The following is a 14,714-nucleotide window of genomic DNA, read 5'->3' as shown; positions in this document are numbered from 1 at the left end:
GACTCTGCTGCATACAACAACAAAAACAAAGCCAGATACCTCAGGGATAGTGTTAGGAGTCTTGGTATTAGATGTAAGTCTTAGGTGTTAAGGTAGGTAAGGGATGAAGTTGTGATTTTAAATCTAGGTAGGGACTGGAGAACAAAGATTTAGGCCCAATTGAGATCTTTTCTGGAGTAATGTTTCCTTTGGGGAAGCTGGGAGTGATGAAGGGACTAATCAGAAAAAGGGAACTGGAAGAACTCTTACTCTGGCCTAAGGAAGAGACCAGCTGGCTCTATGGATAGAAAAGTTATATCTGACAGATCAAACCTGGACCTATTTTGTGTGTGCACTGAGATGCATACATGAAGACTTTAATACGTATGTTTTACGGATTGAATTGTATCTCCCAAAAATGTATGTCAACTTGGCTAGGCCCTGATTCCCAGTGTTGTGTGGTTGTCCTCCATTTTGTGATCTGATGTAATTTTCCTATATGTTGTAAATCCTAACCTCTATGATGTTAATGTGGCAGGATTAGAGGTAGTTGTGAGGCGGACACAATCTACAGGATTAGATTGTATCTTGAGTCGATCTCTTTTGAGATAGAAGGGAGCGGAGAGGAGAGGGACCCCATTACCACCAAGCAAGAAGAGCCAGGACCGGGGAGCATATCCTTTGGACCCAGGGTCCCTTTGCTGAGAAAATCCTAGACAAGGGGATGATTGGTGACAAAGACCTTCCCCTAGAACTGACAGACAGACTTCCCCGAAGCTGGCATCCTGAATTCGGACTTCTAGTCTCCTAAACTGTGAGAGAATAAATTCCTGTTTGTTAAAGCCATCCACTTGTGGCATTTGTTACAACACCGCTAGATAACTAAGACAATAAGAGACCTACATGATGTTACTCAGAACTCTTAATATTGTTAATTGCATTTCAAGTTCATCTGAAATAATAATGTGTGAGAACTGCCAGTTTTTTTTTTTTTTTTAAGAGAGGTTATAAGAATGGCCTTATTCTTATAGCTAATAAGACTATAAAGTTGGAAGTGTAGAACTGGCACAGAACTAGACATTAGTGGAACGGAAAGCTCAAAGACGCTGTATAAGAAAGCAGCATAAGGATGATATTCTAGGAATGTATACATTGATACAGAGCAGAGACATACTCTTGAATAAGTATGATATAAAACAGTAAAGAAAGGGCAATTTCATTGAAATATTATGTAAAGGTGTTTTCATGTATTGACTTATGTCCCCCCAAAAATGTGTGTATCAGTTTGGCTGGGCCATGATTCCTGATATTTTGTGATTTTCCTGTATGTTGTAAATCTCACCTCTCTGATGACAGTAAGGGGATGGGCGGCAGCTGTGTTAGGCAGGACTCAGTGTACAAGATTGGAATGTGTTTTGAGGCAGTCTCTTTTGAGATATAAAAGGGAGAAGGGAGCAGAGAGACAGGAGGACCTTATACCACCAAGAAAGCAGAGCACGTCCTTTGGACCCGGGGTCCCTGCATGGAGAAGCTCCTAGTCCGGGGGAGGTTGATGAGAAGGCTGTATAAAGTCTTCCCCTGGAACTGATGCCCTGAATTTGGACTTTTAGCCTACTTTACTGTGAGGAGATAAACGTCTCTTTGTTAAAGCCATCCACTTATGGTATTTCTGTTACAGCAGTGCTAGATGACTAAGACAGGTATAGACAAGCCCAAAACACATTCGTCAAAATGTTTATAGTTATTATTAGGATTATGGGTGTAATGTGTTCCCTTTCCGTTCATGTTTTTTTTTCCCCCCTAAATTTTCCATAATGAACACTGATTTGTCCTTTTTTTAAAAAAAAGAAAATGAAACTGACTTATTTAAATTTATAGGTTTGTAGTACTTGGAAGAAAATTAATCTCTAAAACTTTAATTATTGAGCAAGAAAATAATTAAAATAAATAAGCGTTAACTTAGGTTTGTTAAAGCATCAAATAGGACTAAGGAAGTGGAGAATGAACTAATGTTTGGCCCGTGTTTTGTTTTGAAATAAAAATGCTGGAAATTTTAAGGAACAGAAAGGGAAATAAGACAGAATTAGGAATAAAAAAGAATATGGTAGGTCATTATAGAGACTGTTAAGTTTAGTTCTCTAATAAGTTGGAATATCTTCACGATTTAAACAAAAGAAAAAAATGCCTGGGGGAAATTTTTTTTTAAGATGTCAAAGTATTACTTCCATAAGTCTCTAGCCCCAGCGATTTTAGGAAGTAAATTTTTTTGAAAAAAATGTTTGAAAAAGCAGTAATCCCCATGTCACTAAAGAATGCAGAAAAGCAAATACACCCCCACCCCCATTCTTTTTTTAATCCAGAATCTCACTGATACCACAGTCGCTACATATAAAAGTAAAATAGAGTGTAATGATAAATACAGATGTTAAAATTTGAAGTGCTAGCAAAGTCATATACTATTAAGTACAGTTTGATGAAGGAATCCAAGAAATATTTGGCATTAAAAAGGCTCATTTTAGTAAATACACCACAGTGGTTCAAAAACGGTTTAAAAAACTCAGTTGCTATTAAAGGGTATTTGTTAGTTTTCTCTTATTACAGTTGTTACCTGATAATAGTGGGCACATAAGAGAATTATTGTTCCCTTAAATACTAATTTTATCTTTCCTATAATTTTGGACCCCTGGTGGTGCAGTGGTTAAGCATTTGGCTGCTAACCAAAAGGTCAGCAGTTCAAATCCACCACCAGCTCCTTGGAAACCATATGGGGCAATTCTACTCTGTCGTACAGGGTCACTATGAGTTGGAATCGACTCAACGGCAACAGGTTTTATAATATAGTCTCTTCAGTTGATTTTCAGGTTACTATGTGTATGTGTGTGTATCATGTCTCTGTTCTTTCTAATTACATTGTAATCTTTTTGCATATCAGCAAGAATAAGTTGACTGTAATATAAAATAATCATTCTCTTCTTTGGGGCTTGCCACATCGAGGCACTCAGAAATTTGGTGAATGAACGAATGACTTTACTAAATGGAAAAGTGCTTTTTTTGAGTGAGAAGACTTAATTTTTGAAAGATGTATGTTCTCCCTTATTGAGTAGTTTACATGAGGTTTCTTTTAAATAAGTGTTTAAGCAAAATGATTCTGAATAATTGGTAAAGATAATTTTGAAATGTTTTAAAAATGTAATGTGGGAGACTGGCAGCACTGGTTTCTATAAAATTTTAATAATTAAAATGTTGACATTAGTGGAACCAGAATAAAGTCTTGGACTGTTCAGGGTGTTTATAAGTAGTAATTGTATCTGTATATATAGGTTTATGTGTGATATATTTGGCATTTGCATTTCCTTCCTTGAATACAAAAGTACTTTTTATTTAACTTAAAGAATTAGATATAAAAACATGTGAAACTGTAAGTATAATAAAGGAAAATATAAATGAAGTTTATCTGATCACGAGGAGGGAGAATCTTCTATGTATATAAACAAAACTCGATGGGAGGGACTCTTAGATATAACTACAAAAAATCAAAATATCTGTACATCAAAAGTTAACACCAAAACTAGATATAAAGGCGGATAAATAAAATGGAAGGGGGAAAAACTTTTTCTTATAGAAAAATGGAGAAAGGAAATTCACAAAAGGGAAAATTGGCTCATTTTATATATCTATAAACTTCTAATAGAAATGAAAAATAAAATAAGTAGAATAGCATGTTTAGCTTATCAGAGTGGCAGGCAATTTTGTGATAAATACTAGTCTCTATTGTGTTGGCGAAGATGTGTACGTCTAATGAAAGCAGTGGTCCAACTCAAGGTAACTGGATAGTCTGTTTCAACTTGGGAATATTCTTTGATCTAGTAATTTTTTAATTACTGATCAGTAGAAAATCTTTTAAGACTCACCTGGTTGTATGAGAGAATGCTCAGTTTACTAATGCCTAAGTGAAAAACACACTTAGATAAATTTTAATCTCAGTTTATTTTACACATGTAGGATAAGATTGAGGGAGATAACCAGGCATAACGTCATTATCTCTGGGTAGTGGAATTGTTGCTTGTTCTTCTTTTCATTGTCTTTTCCTGCACCTTCCACGTTTCTGCAGTGAACACACATTACTTTCATAATCAAAAACAAACATTTTGGTGGGGCATTTAGAGAATGCTTAGTTTTTTTCCTAAATATTAAAAAAATACAGATTTAAAACAGTAATTCTTTTTGTGTGTAACAATTTTTAATTCTACACTTACATTCTAAATATTATCCTTTTAATAGGACAGAAAATGATTAAGACAGTTAATAATGTACTTTGGAACAGTTATATGAATTTTGGGTAATTGAATTTTTTTTTACCGTTTTATAAAATCTTTGAAATGTTTTTACCATAATAATGGGTTTTTTACTTGAATGCCTAGCACATTTCAGAGATTGAAAAATACTCTCTGAGTGGATTTTTTAAATTACTTTGAGATAATAAACATTATAGTGTTCCCCGAAGTGATTCTCCATTGGAGCCATTAATTTTATTATTATTTTTTTTAATGAGCTTTTTATTTTTGAGTGAATTTTCTCAGTATATAGCATTACCTTATAATGTCGGTGTTTGTATTTGTCAGCCATATTTTCTGCTCTGAAGAATCTTCAAGAGAAGATTCGACGTTTGGAACTTGAAAGGATTCAGGCAGAAGAAAGTGTGAAAACCTTGTCTAGAGAAACAAGTGAATATAAGAAAGTACTGGATGAGCAGATACAGGAAAGGGAGAACTCAAAGAATGAGGAATCAAAGCACAATCAAGGTTTGTTTAATTTTGAAGCAAGTGAACATTGTGTATCAAAATAGGTATTATGAAAGTATTCTAATAGAATTCCCCGTTAGTGTTTTTAAGTGGTTGATAACTGGACAATACCAAATGCATTGATTGTATTCAGGTGCATTTTGGGGAGCAAGTGCCGATGGTATGTGTTGCATTTACTGACTAGCCAATTTGACTAGCATATAGAATGAGAATGATTTAGGTCATCTGAAAAGATGTCTAGAGCTATTATTGTAAAGCGTTTATTATATACACAAGATTTAATTTTTGTTAATAGCTTGTTAAAACTGTTCTATGAGTCAGCTAATTTCTGCTTGTGTATTGTTTTTAGAACTGACATCTCAGTTGTTAGCTGCAGAAAATAAATGTAATCTTTTAGAGAAACAATTGGAATACATGAGAAATATGATAAAGCATGCAGAAATGGAGAGGACGTCTGTCTTAGAGAAACAGGTATGGCACCTCACAGATTCCTACTCATTGGCAGTTATGGAGAAAAAATACAGACCTTTTTCTCAGTGACTAATAACGCTGTTGTTACTTTAATCATATCTCCTTTAATCTTAAGTAATCTAGAGAAACCACTGGTAGTACCAGAAGTTCATTTTGGAAAAACTACTAGTGTAAGCTTGGAAGGATATGATTTATTGTTTTTTTCAGCGTAGCTTTTAGAGTTTTCCTTTCAGTGGACCCTCACACATACTGCTGTGTCCTCTGTACACAGCTTTGGTAGCTTCTGCCTTTGTGTAATGTAAGAGCCCAGGACTGAAATTAAACCAAAACCAAACCCCTTGCTGTTGAGGACTGAGATTACTTGGGATCAGTTATGGTGTCTTAAGGTTTGATTGGCTTTCTTCATTGCTGTTGTATTTGGTAGAGTTTTTTTTTTTTCTTTTAATTGGAAGAGGACGATTGGAGTTTACCTGTTTTGTGATTGAACCCATCCTTTGCATTTGTTAGCTGCATAAAAAAGTGTTTTTCTCAAGTAAGATGAGGAGTGCTAGGATTTGACATGAAAAAATCTAGATTCAAGGATCAGCTCTATAATTAGTTGCTTAATCATTTGAAGTCATTTTAATTTTTTGAGCTTACATTAAAAAGTATGGATAATCATAGAATGTACCTCTGTTGCTCTGAAGTTTGTTTAAAGACTTAAGCAGACAGCAGATTTGAAAACTCTTTATACTTTCTGAAACTCTTTACAGTTGTTGTTATTTGGCTGTGGCAAACCAGAGGACTTTATTTATATTCTGCACATCTGTGAGAGAATATCTGCAATATCAGTCTCAAATATGTATTTTTTAAAACATTTTTCACACTTTCCTATTATGAACCTAGAATTTTAATTTATCATGCGTAACACAGTTTTCAGGCAACTTAACTTTATTATACAAGCTTTGATTACTGCTAGTGCCACGTAGAAGAGAAATTATATGTTTTCTACCCTCAGTCAGCTTTCAGCCCTTGTTGGAAAGATAAGAACTAAAAGAAATATTTGAACAATTGTACAGCAGTGTTTGAGAGGATTCCTCAGGAGCTAATACGTAGTTAGAGGTCTCTTCACTGTGCCCTGTTATTTCAGTAACCATATTTTTTGCTACCAATTGAGTCTTTATCAATCCACCTATATTTTGTCGTTATTTACAATGTACTATTCTCAATGTTTTTTCTTTTATCTCAGAACATTGTAGTAATTCTTAACTTTTTTAAATATCTGAAATTCTTAGAATGTTAATCCTCTCATCTGTAGCATTTGCTGATTCTCCCTATGGTGTTTTGTTTCCTTTTGGGGACTCTAATTTTTATTTTTCATAGTGAACTCATGTTCTTTAGAGTTGTTTACCTGGGAAATCCCATATTTCCTAAGTATATAAGCAGCTTAATGGGATTCATGGGTTTTAATTCAGATTTATGTAAATTTATTCACTCAGGGTTCTTGCATCATGCAGATTGTACATTGACAGATATTTTATTTTGTGTCCCTGCGCGTCTTATATGCAAAGGCACCAGTACCGCTTCATGTCATAGTTGGCTTCAGTATCTCTGCACTGTACTGCTCTTTGAGTCCCTTTTTCATTTTTGCAACTGGAGAGTGCACTTTTTTGCTTTCAGATTTGTATGTAATAATATAATCCTACTCTGTTTTATCAGCATCTGTATGTGATGGATGGGGTGATGTTAGTGATCATTTCAATCTGCACATTAGAGCAAAACAACAATATGCAGTAATTCTCTTCATTGGGATATTCCAGTGTTCAGGAAATAAACATCTGTGGGGCAACTATAAGATGTCTTGGCTAATATATCTAGGAGTTAACTGTTAGACAAATATAATGGATGTCTTACGATTATAACACTTGTTTCATCAGTAAATTTTAGATAGCACTTTTAATAAGGATAATTATTATTAAGAATAGTTCCAATATTGGCAATAAAACACAGTTTATGCCAGTTTTAAGTTAATGTATTCTTTTAAGAGCTATCAATATCCACTAAGGTGTTTAGTACTTCACACAAATTTATGATAAGAGTATTTATATTGCTTTGTCATTTTCAAATTTCTATTAGTATGATACCTATTGCTATAGACTTGTGTATGAAGATAAGTTCAGGTACTTAATATTTTGGTTTTTTATCACTAGACTTTATTTAACGTATTTCCATTCTTACCCTTGCTTAATAGTTTATCCTGTTATTGTCAATCCTTAAATACCTGTAGGAGGTAGTCTTTTCAAATCCTTGACCCTAAACTTGAGTAAAAAAAGGGTGTTTTACATAGAATTCAGAGGTGATGTAAATAATGTCAAAACCATAATTGTTGTCTTAAGAGACTGACTACTTAAGACAAATTGAAAGTATTTGTGTGTGTATAGCCTCTCTATCCAGGAAAATCCTGCTATCCTAGGACAGAAGTATAGTCTCACTATATAAAACCAAATACCATCAATGCATATGGTAAAAACAGGATCCCACTTGTATTTTTTTAATGTTCCTGTGATTTCATCTTAATATTGTTTTCCTAGAATTCCTCCGTAGTATCTTCAGTAGTTCTGTGGAAAGCCAGACAAATAGCACACATTGCATTCTAAGATACACTCAGTGTCAGTAGTTTTTTTTTTTTTTTTGATTGTCAAATTATCATGCTGTATTTAATGTTGTTTCCCAGGTTTCCTTAGAAAGAGAACGACAACATGATCAAACACATGTTCAGACCAAACTTGAAAAATTGGATCTTCTTGAACAGGAGTATAACAAACTTACCACAATGCAAGCCCTTGCAGAAGTCAGTAAATGTATCTTTCATTCACTTACACATAATACTGTTTTTTTTAATTGAGTATATCACTGAACATTGGAATAAAGGTGATATTTTTGCAAAGAAATATGTAGGAGTTTAAAGAGAAACAAATATAAACTCAGAAAATGTTCACATTTAAGAATCTAATCTTGATAAGCTTGAGGGAGTTCTTTTTGAAAATGTTGAAAGAATAAATGATTTTTAGTGTCCTTAAGGCTTGCATCACTTGGTTTAAGCTATTTTCTGAACGAATTTTAGTTTTGTTTCACCTGGAGAGGTATTTAATACCACTGAGGCTAAAATTCCACGTTCAGCCTCCATGTGGCCTGTTTATTTTCATACAGAGGTCTGTTCTTTGGCCACAGATTTTACCCATAGTTCCATCCAACAACCTCGTAGCTACCTCACAAATGACTAGTAATTGATCATAAAACAGAGTGTCATGGATACTGGCAAGCCCAAAGTCATTACCAGACCCACAAATTTATAGTTACTATGTTAAAATTTTAAGACATTTTCTTATGTTACTATTTTATGTTAAAATTTTACAAATAGATGTTAAGATATTTTTCTCACTATTAATCCTTTTTAATATTCTTTTCGCTAGAAAAAAATGCAAGAATTAGAAGCAAAACTCCGTGAAGAAGAACAGGAAAGGAAACGTATGCAAGTTAAGGCAGCCCAGGTAAGTTGAAATGTAAGCAGGTAGGCTCCACATGTTTTTACTACTCTTTATATATAAAGAAATGAGGACACTTGGGTATCTTAGGTTGTTTATTTTTTAGATTTGTCTCTAAGATTTGAGAAGTCGTGAACATGTATTTTTCCAGGCAAAGAGGAAATTTTGAGTGATTCTGTAGATTAGCGTTTCTCAAATTGTGGCATTTCAGTTAACATTTAAAAAAAAAAAAAAGACTAGGAAGTATCAGGGACTGTATACATAATAAAGGAGCCCTGGTGCTGCAGTGGTAAAGCCCTGGGCTGCTAACCTAAAGTGCCGCAATTTGAACCCACCAACGGTTCCACAGGAGAAAATGTGAACATTTTCTCCCATAAAGATTTCAGACTAGGGATCTTATGGGGCAGTTCTACTCTGTGCTATAGGGTTGCTATGAGTCAGAATCGACTTGATGGCACGCAACAATACACGTAATAAGGTTAGTAATCATGTAAAACTTACTTCTTACCATGGGTCACTATCAGAAATGTTCATAAGCCATTGTTCAGTAACCTGCTTACAGGTGCTTACTTTTCTTTGGTGGCCTCAAGACACCAGGACAGAAATTGAGGTAGTGGGCTGCCCCAATAGCTTAGTGACTCAGGTCAGTTCTCAGAAGCCACCGTATCAGAAAAATGAGCTCTACTCTCTCTTAGCCTAGGGTTTTATCCCATGTAGTACACACCAGCTGGAGTAGGTGAAGCACTGTGGATTCACAAAAACATTGAGTTTATATATACCAAACAATACCACATTTCCAGAAGATATAATAGAACTCAGTAAAACACTTCTTTTTATACCAGAAGACTCTTCCCCCTGTGAGCGTAATTTTATTTGCTGAAATACCTCCCAGATATTCCTCTCTCCTTCCAAGGTTTTTAAGTTGTATAGCATTTGCATGGTTTTCTGTCATTAATAATTATTATCTTCATTAATAATTACTAGTATGTTAACACAAGAAACAGGTTCTGATTCCAAAACATTTAGGAGTGGATCCTCTGCAGTTCAGTCTGCTCAGATGCCGACTATGTCCTGGGGTCACTTCATATGTGATCCACAGGGATACAAACACGCTCATCGTTGTGTCTGTTTCCTCCAGTGCTTCTCTGAATTCATTAAATTAACATATTCTCTTTTTATTAAATGTGTTACATTTTTTTCTCTAATCTTTGCCTTCTGATCAATTTATATATATAAATTGAAATGTATATATGTGTACATACATACGTATATATGTATTTTAAGGGAGCCCTGGTGGCAGAGTGGTTAAGTGATACAGCTGCCAGCCAAAAGGTTGGCAGTTCGGATCCAACAGCTGCTTCTTGGAAACCCTATGGGCAGTTCTCCCCTGCCCTCTAGGGTCCCTGTGGGTCAGAATTGACTCAGTGGCAACTGTGCTTTCTCAGTTATATAGCAATGTAGCTTTATTTTTGGCCACCAACAAATTGTGGAATTACCTGGTTTCTCTGGCCATTTCCATTCTAGGGTAGGCCATTTTCCTGTGTCTCCATTTCCTCACTTGGGACATGAAAACTTGCAGGTTGTGCTTTACGTAGATTGTGGTATTGGCTTTTATTATGTACGAAATTAAAAATTAATTATGAATTTATTTTTTTGTTATATTTTCACTTTTAGCAGGCAAAAAATGGGGACCAAATCAGTTATTACTGATAATATATCAGTAAAGGTTTTAAGCTCTAATGGTGAGCATTACTGTGGTGGAAGAACAGTGGCTGGGGATGTGTGGTTCCAAGTCTGGCTAACTCTTAATTTGTGTAGCCCTGGGCAGATTACTTACCAATTTAGAGCTTGATCTTCATTTTATATCTTGTTAATGGTTAGAGAACAAATGGGATGAGAGAGAATGAAAATACTTTTAAAATGTTCAAAATCTCGCATACAAATATAAGGCAACTACTGGAAAGTACTAAATGAGCCGGAAGTTTATTAAAAACTTTGTTCTATTTTAATGGTATTCACACTCATTAGCATCATAGGTCTCCCACAATAGTAATTTCTTCTTCATTGAATTTTATCTAGTCATTTTACTCTGAATAAAGCATTTTTATGTGTGTGAAAATGTATAGATATTCCTGAAGCTAGAGCTACCTGGATTTCCTTGTCACTGAATAGATTTCTGTCCACAAAGAGTGCAGTCACTACGGACAGTGTATTAGTAATGATCTCAGTATTTCTTTTACTAATCCAGTAGTTCAGAGTGTTCATTCTAGCTCCACCATAATTTCCTGGGCAACTTTTAAAATACAGATTTCTCCAACCTGGATTGTTCAGAATCATGAGGTCTGGAGAGGAGCCTAGAAATCAGAATTTTTCTTATAAATTTAAGACATTTTTGATACACAGACAAGTTTGAAAACCACCGTTCTAGATAGATTTTTTTTTGAAGGAAACTTTAAAGTTGTCTAAAGAAAATAGTCCTTTTTTTAAATCCTTTGTAATTACTTGTGGAATTTGTACCATGTAGTTAAGGAATTATTTTTAACTTAATATAGAGTTACTAAACTTTTAGAGAAAAATGCTTGATAACATTCACAGGCATACTTCCAATTTTCTTGGACATAAAGTGATAATTCCCTTCTTCTATACCGTAAGTGTATGAGTTTTTAAAGAGGAAGATGTGTATTTTGCTTTGTGGCTGCTTTGTGCTTGGCACCATGGTGTAGATGCTATTTGTGAGAAGAACTAAGTACTGAAACATCCGTCAGTTTGGAGTTAAATACATTGCATTTAATTCATTAGATAAAGTTCACGGAGCAGCTACAAATAATGGAGCTGAAGTGTTTCAGGCTAAAGGAAGGAGAAACTGTAACAGCAGTTGAAGATCAAATGAAAGACCAGCACTGATTTAAAATAATTTACCAAATGGTGGCAGATTTGTTCAAGACATAGTTACATAGCTGTGACATGCTTTTCAGTCAGATACTGCTGTTGGTTTTTACTGGGCTTTATATGACACATCTCAGATTTTAATCACCTTTTATTTCTACATCACTAATTTTAGGTTCTCATATTTTTCCTAGTTGCAAACTGGTCTAGAGACAAATAGACTTATCTTCGAAGATAAAACATCTCCATATGTTGACAGTGCAAGAAGAATTAAAAAAAAGAAGTCAAAGCCACCAGAAAAGGTATGGAAACAGAACCAAATAAGTCAGAGTGCTGATTATTACTTGATGTAATTTATGTGAAAACACTCATAAACTTTGTGGTACTACAACCATGGGAAAGTAAACCTTTCGTTCTCAGTTTCTCGTTCAAAAAGTGAAGATAAATAATACCTACTTCTAAACTTTACCCTGATAGTAAGTTAATAGACATGAAAGCATTTTGGATCTCGATGTAACAACCAAAACCCAAACCTGTTGTCATTGAGTCAGTTCTGACTCATAGCGACCCTATAGGTCAGAGTAGAACTGCCCCATAGGGTTTCCAAGAAGTGGCTTGTAGATTCGAACTGCAGACTTTTTGGTTAGCAGCCAAGCTTTTAACCACTATAAAGCACTGCACAAGTGTTAGTGTTATTATTCAGTATTGTACTAATTACCTTTTGCCCTTAAAATGTTTGTGTGTGTCCACACATACACATGCACACACAGTTTCTCGGTGTATAACTGCTTTTTTGTCAGGTGCCTTATTTCTTTCCTAACCTTTCCTAGTTAGCGCAGAGTATGTGTTGATAAGTATTATTAGGAGCTCAGTACCATAATACCAATCTACTTGAGGCAAGTAGTGGCTCAGCATGAAGCCAAAGCTCCCGGTTAGTCATGTAGTAACTGTTTTCTTTCCTTTTCAGAGAGGTTCTAGAAACTATTTTGCCGCACAACCACATTATAGATTATGCTTGGGTGATATGCCATTTGTAGCTGGAAAGGTGAGTTGGTGGAATTTAAGATTTTTTTTTGTAGGTCTTAGAACATCAAGTTAAATCCATTCGTCTGCCTCTATGCCAGGAAATGTTGGAAACATTTTCTTGTTCCCTCTACCATCCTGGAGCATAGTAAGACTGAGAATGAGATCCTGTTATAAACCTCTGTGCCTTGTGGCTATAATCCCATTTGGGACTGGGTTATCTTTGTTATGTTAATGAGACAGGATTAGCGTAGGGTGTGTCTGAAGTCAGTCTCAAAAGATGGAGCAAGCAAGCTAAAGCAGCAGAGGTGGGTAAGATACCAAGACACAGGGAGATCTACAAGGAACTGGGAAGCAGAAGTTCAGAAAAGACAGGGACCTTCCTCCAGAGCTGACAGAGAGAAAAAGCCTTCCCCTAGAGCTGGCACCCTGAATTCAGACTTATAGCCTTCTAACTGTGAGAAAACAAATTTGTTTGTTGAAGCTACCCACTTGTGGTATTTTTGTTATAGCAGCAGTAGAAGATAACTAAGATGGGAAAATGTTTAATGGGTGGGAGTGCAGGTAAAGTTTATATGGAAGGGAAGCAGTGAACAAAAGCGAAGACCCTACTTTGGAGAAGGTGTGGTTGCAAATAGTGATCAAGGAAATAAGAAGTGATACACTGTAGCATTGGGTTTTTAGTATCTACCTTGTTAATTTAACAGGATGATAGACCTCACGTCCAGATCATTCCTAGGACTCATTCTCCAAGGAGCAGTCGTGCAGAAACTTAAATCTTATATTCCTTTAACTCTTATTTTTGTCAAATATCAGCAAGTCTTGAGTGATTTCTAATAAGTGCTAGTTTGTACTTTTTTTTTTTTTTAATGAACTGGTTTGTACGCTGATCGTTTCATGTATAGATGCTTTGAATGCCTTGTGAGTTGGAGAAGCTTAGGGAGTAAATATTTTCTTGAATTTTGTTTGTTCATTTTATTTAAAACCCATAGTAAACCCTGAATAAAAGCTTAGAGAATGTTTTCTAGCTTTTCCCCAAATCATGTTAAAATAAATAAATAAATAAAATTTATATTTCTACTTCCATCAGCTTCATGCTGTCTTTTATTAGATTTCAGACCACCTTTTGACCTATGTTAAAGCAATTCCTAAACCCCCCACTAGTGTACCGAATCAGAACTCTCTAGGTATGAGACCCATACAAGTATTTTTAACGGGTTTCATAGTCTCAGTCTGATGTTCAGATTTAGGACCCATTTAGATAGTATAGTTCTGCAATCCAGTGTTTTTATTCCATAAACCTCCAGACAAACGATCTTGTCTACTCTGAATACCTCTCCTGATGATACCCCATTATACCTCAAACAGCCCTTCACATTTCTAGACAGCTTTATTTGAAAGTTCTTCCCTAAGATGAGTTGAAATCTACCACTTTATAAATTCTGTCATTGGTCTTTCTTCTGCCTTCAGGGATATACGTAGACCAAATGAACTCTTGACTACAAGAAAATTTTAAAACTTTTGAAGATAACTTTTTCTTATTTCCTTGTTCTGTTTCCAGATTATAAATATCTTGTTTTTCTTCAGGCATTCATTATAAGATGTGATTTTTTTAGTTTCTTTTCCACCTCATCACTCTCTTCCTTTCTAAATTTAATAGCCCTGTAAGCATGGTCTGACTACCACAGAATAAAGGCAGGCGTGTCCTAGGTAGTCTGTTAATTCAGCCTGGCTTCACGTTAAGGTTAGGGCATAGCCACATCATCATCACACTCATTGATTCTGTAGTCAACTAAATTAACGGTTTTTTTTCCCCTTAGTCTTTACATCAGCCTCTTTAGATCCTATACTTGTGAAGTTGATTTTTATTCATCTTCAGCATACCAAAAAAGAAAAAACCAAACCTGTTGCCGCTGAGTCAGTCTCGACTCACAGCAACCCTATAGGACAGAGTAGAACTGCCCCCATAGAGTTTCCAAGGAGCACCTGGAAACTCTTGGTTAGCGGCTGTAGCACTTAACCACTACGC

The 14,714-nt window shown here is 35.2% G+C and overlaps 1 protein-coding gene across 1 annotated transcript in view; it reads left to right on the top strand.

Annotated features, from left to right (window-relative positions):
* Positions 1 to 14,714, top strand: part of CEP57 (centrosomal protein 57) — a 50,329-nt gene that overhangs the window by 30,157 nt on the left and 5,458 nt on the right. The window contains exons 3-8 of the mRNA XM_049889547.1: positions 4,602 to 4,781; positions 5,131 to 5,252; positions 7,966 to 8,082; positions 8,705 to 8,782; positions 11,857 to 11,964; positions 12,630 to 12,707. Of these exons, the coding sequence (XP_049745504.1) occupies positions 4,602 to 4,781; positions 5,131 to 5,252; positions 7,966 to 8,082; positions 8,705 to 8,782; positions 11,857 to 11,964; positions 12,630 to 12,707 (683 nt within the window). The remainder of the gene's footprint in view (positions 1 to 4,601; positions 4,782 to 5,130; positions 5,253 to 7,965; positions 8,083 to 8,704; positions 8,783 to 11,856; positions 11,965 to 12,629; positions 12,708 to 14,714) is intronic.

The sequence above is a fragment of the Elephas maximus genome, chromosome 7 (genome assembly GCF_024166365.1).
Source record: "Elephas maximus indicus isolate mEleMax1 chromosome 7, mEleMax1 primary haplotype, whole genome shotgun sequence".
Lineage (NCBI taxonomy): Eukaryota > Metazoa > Chordata > Mammalia > Proboscidea > Elephantidae > Elephas > Elephas maximus.
The sequence above is the reverse complement of the archived record's forward strand: the minus strand, read 5'-3'. Positions and strand labels throughout refer to the sequence as shown.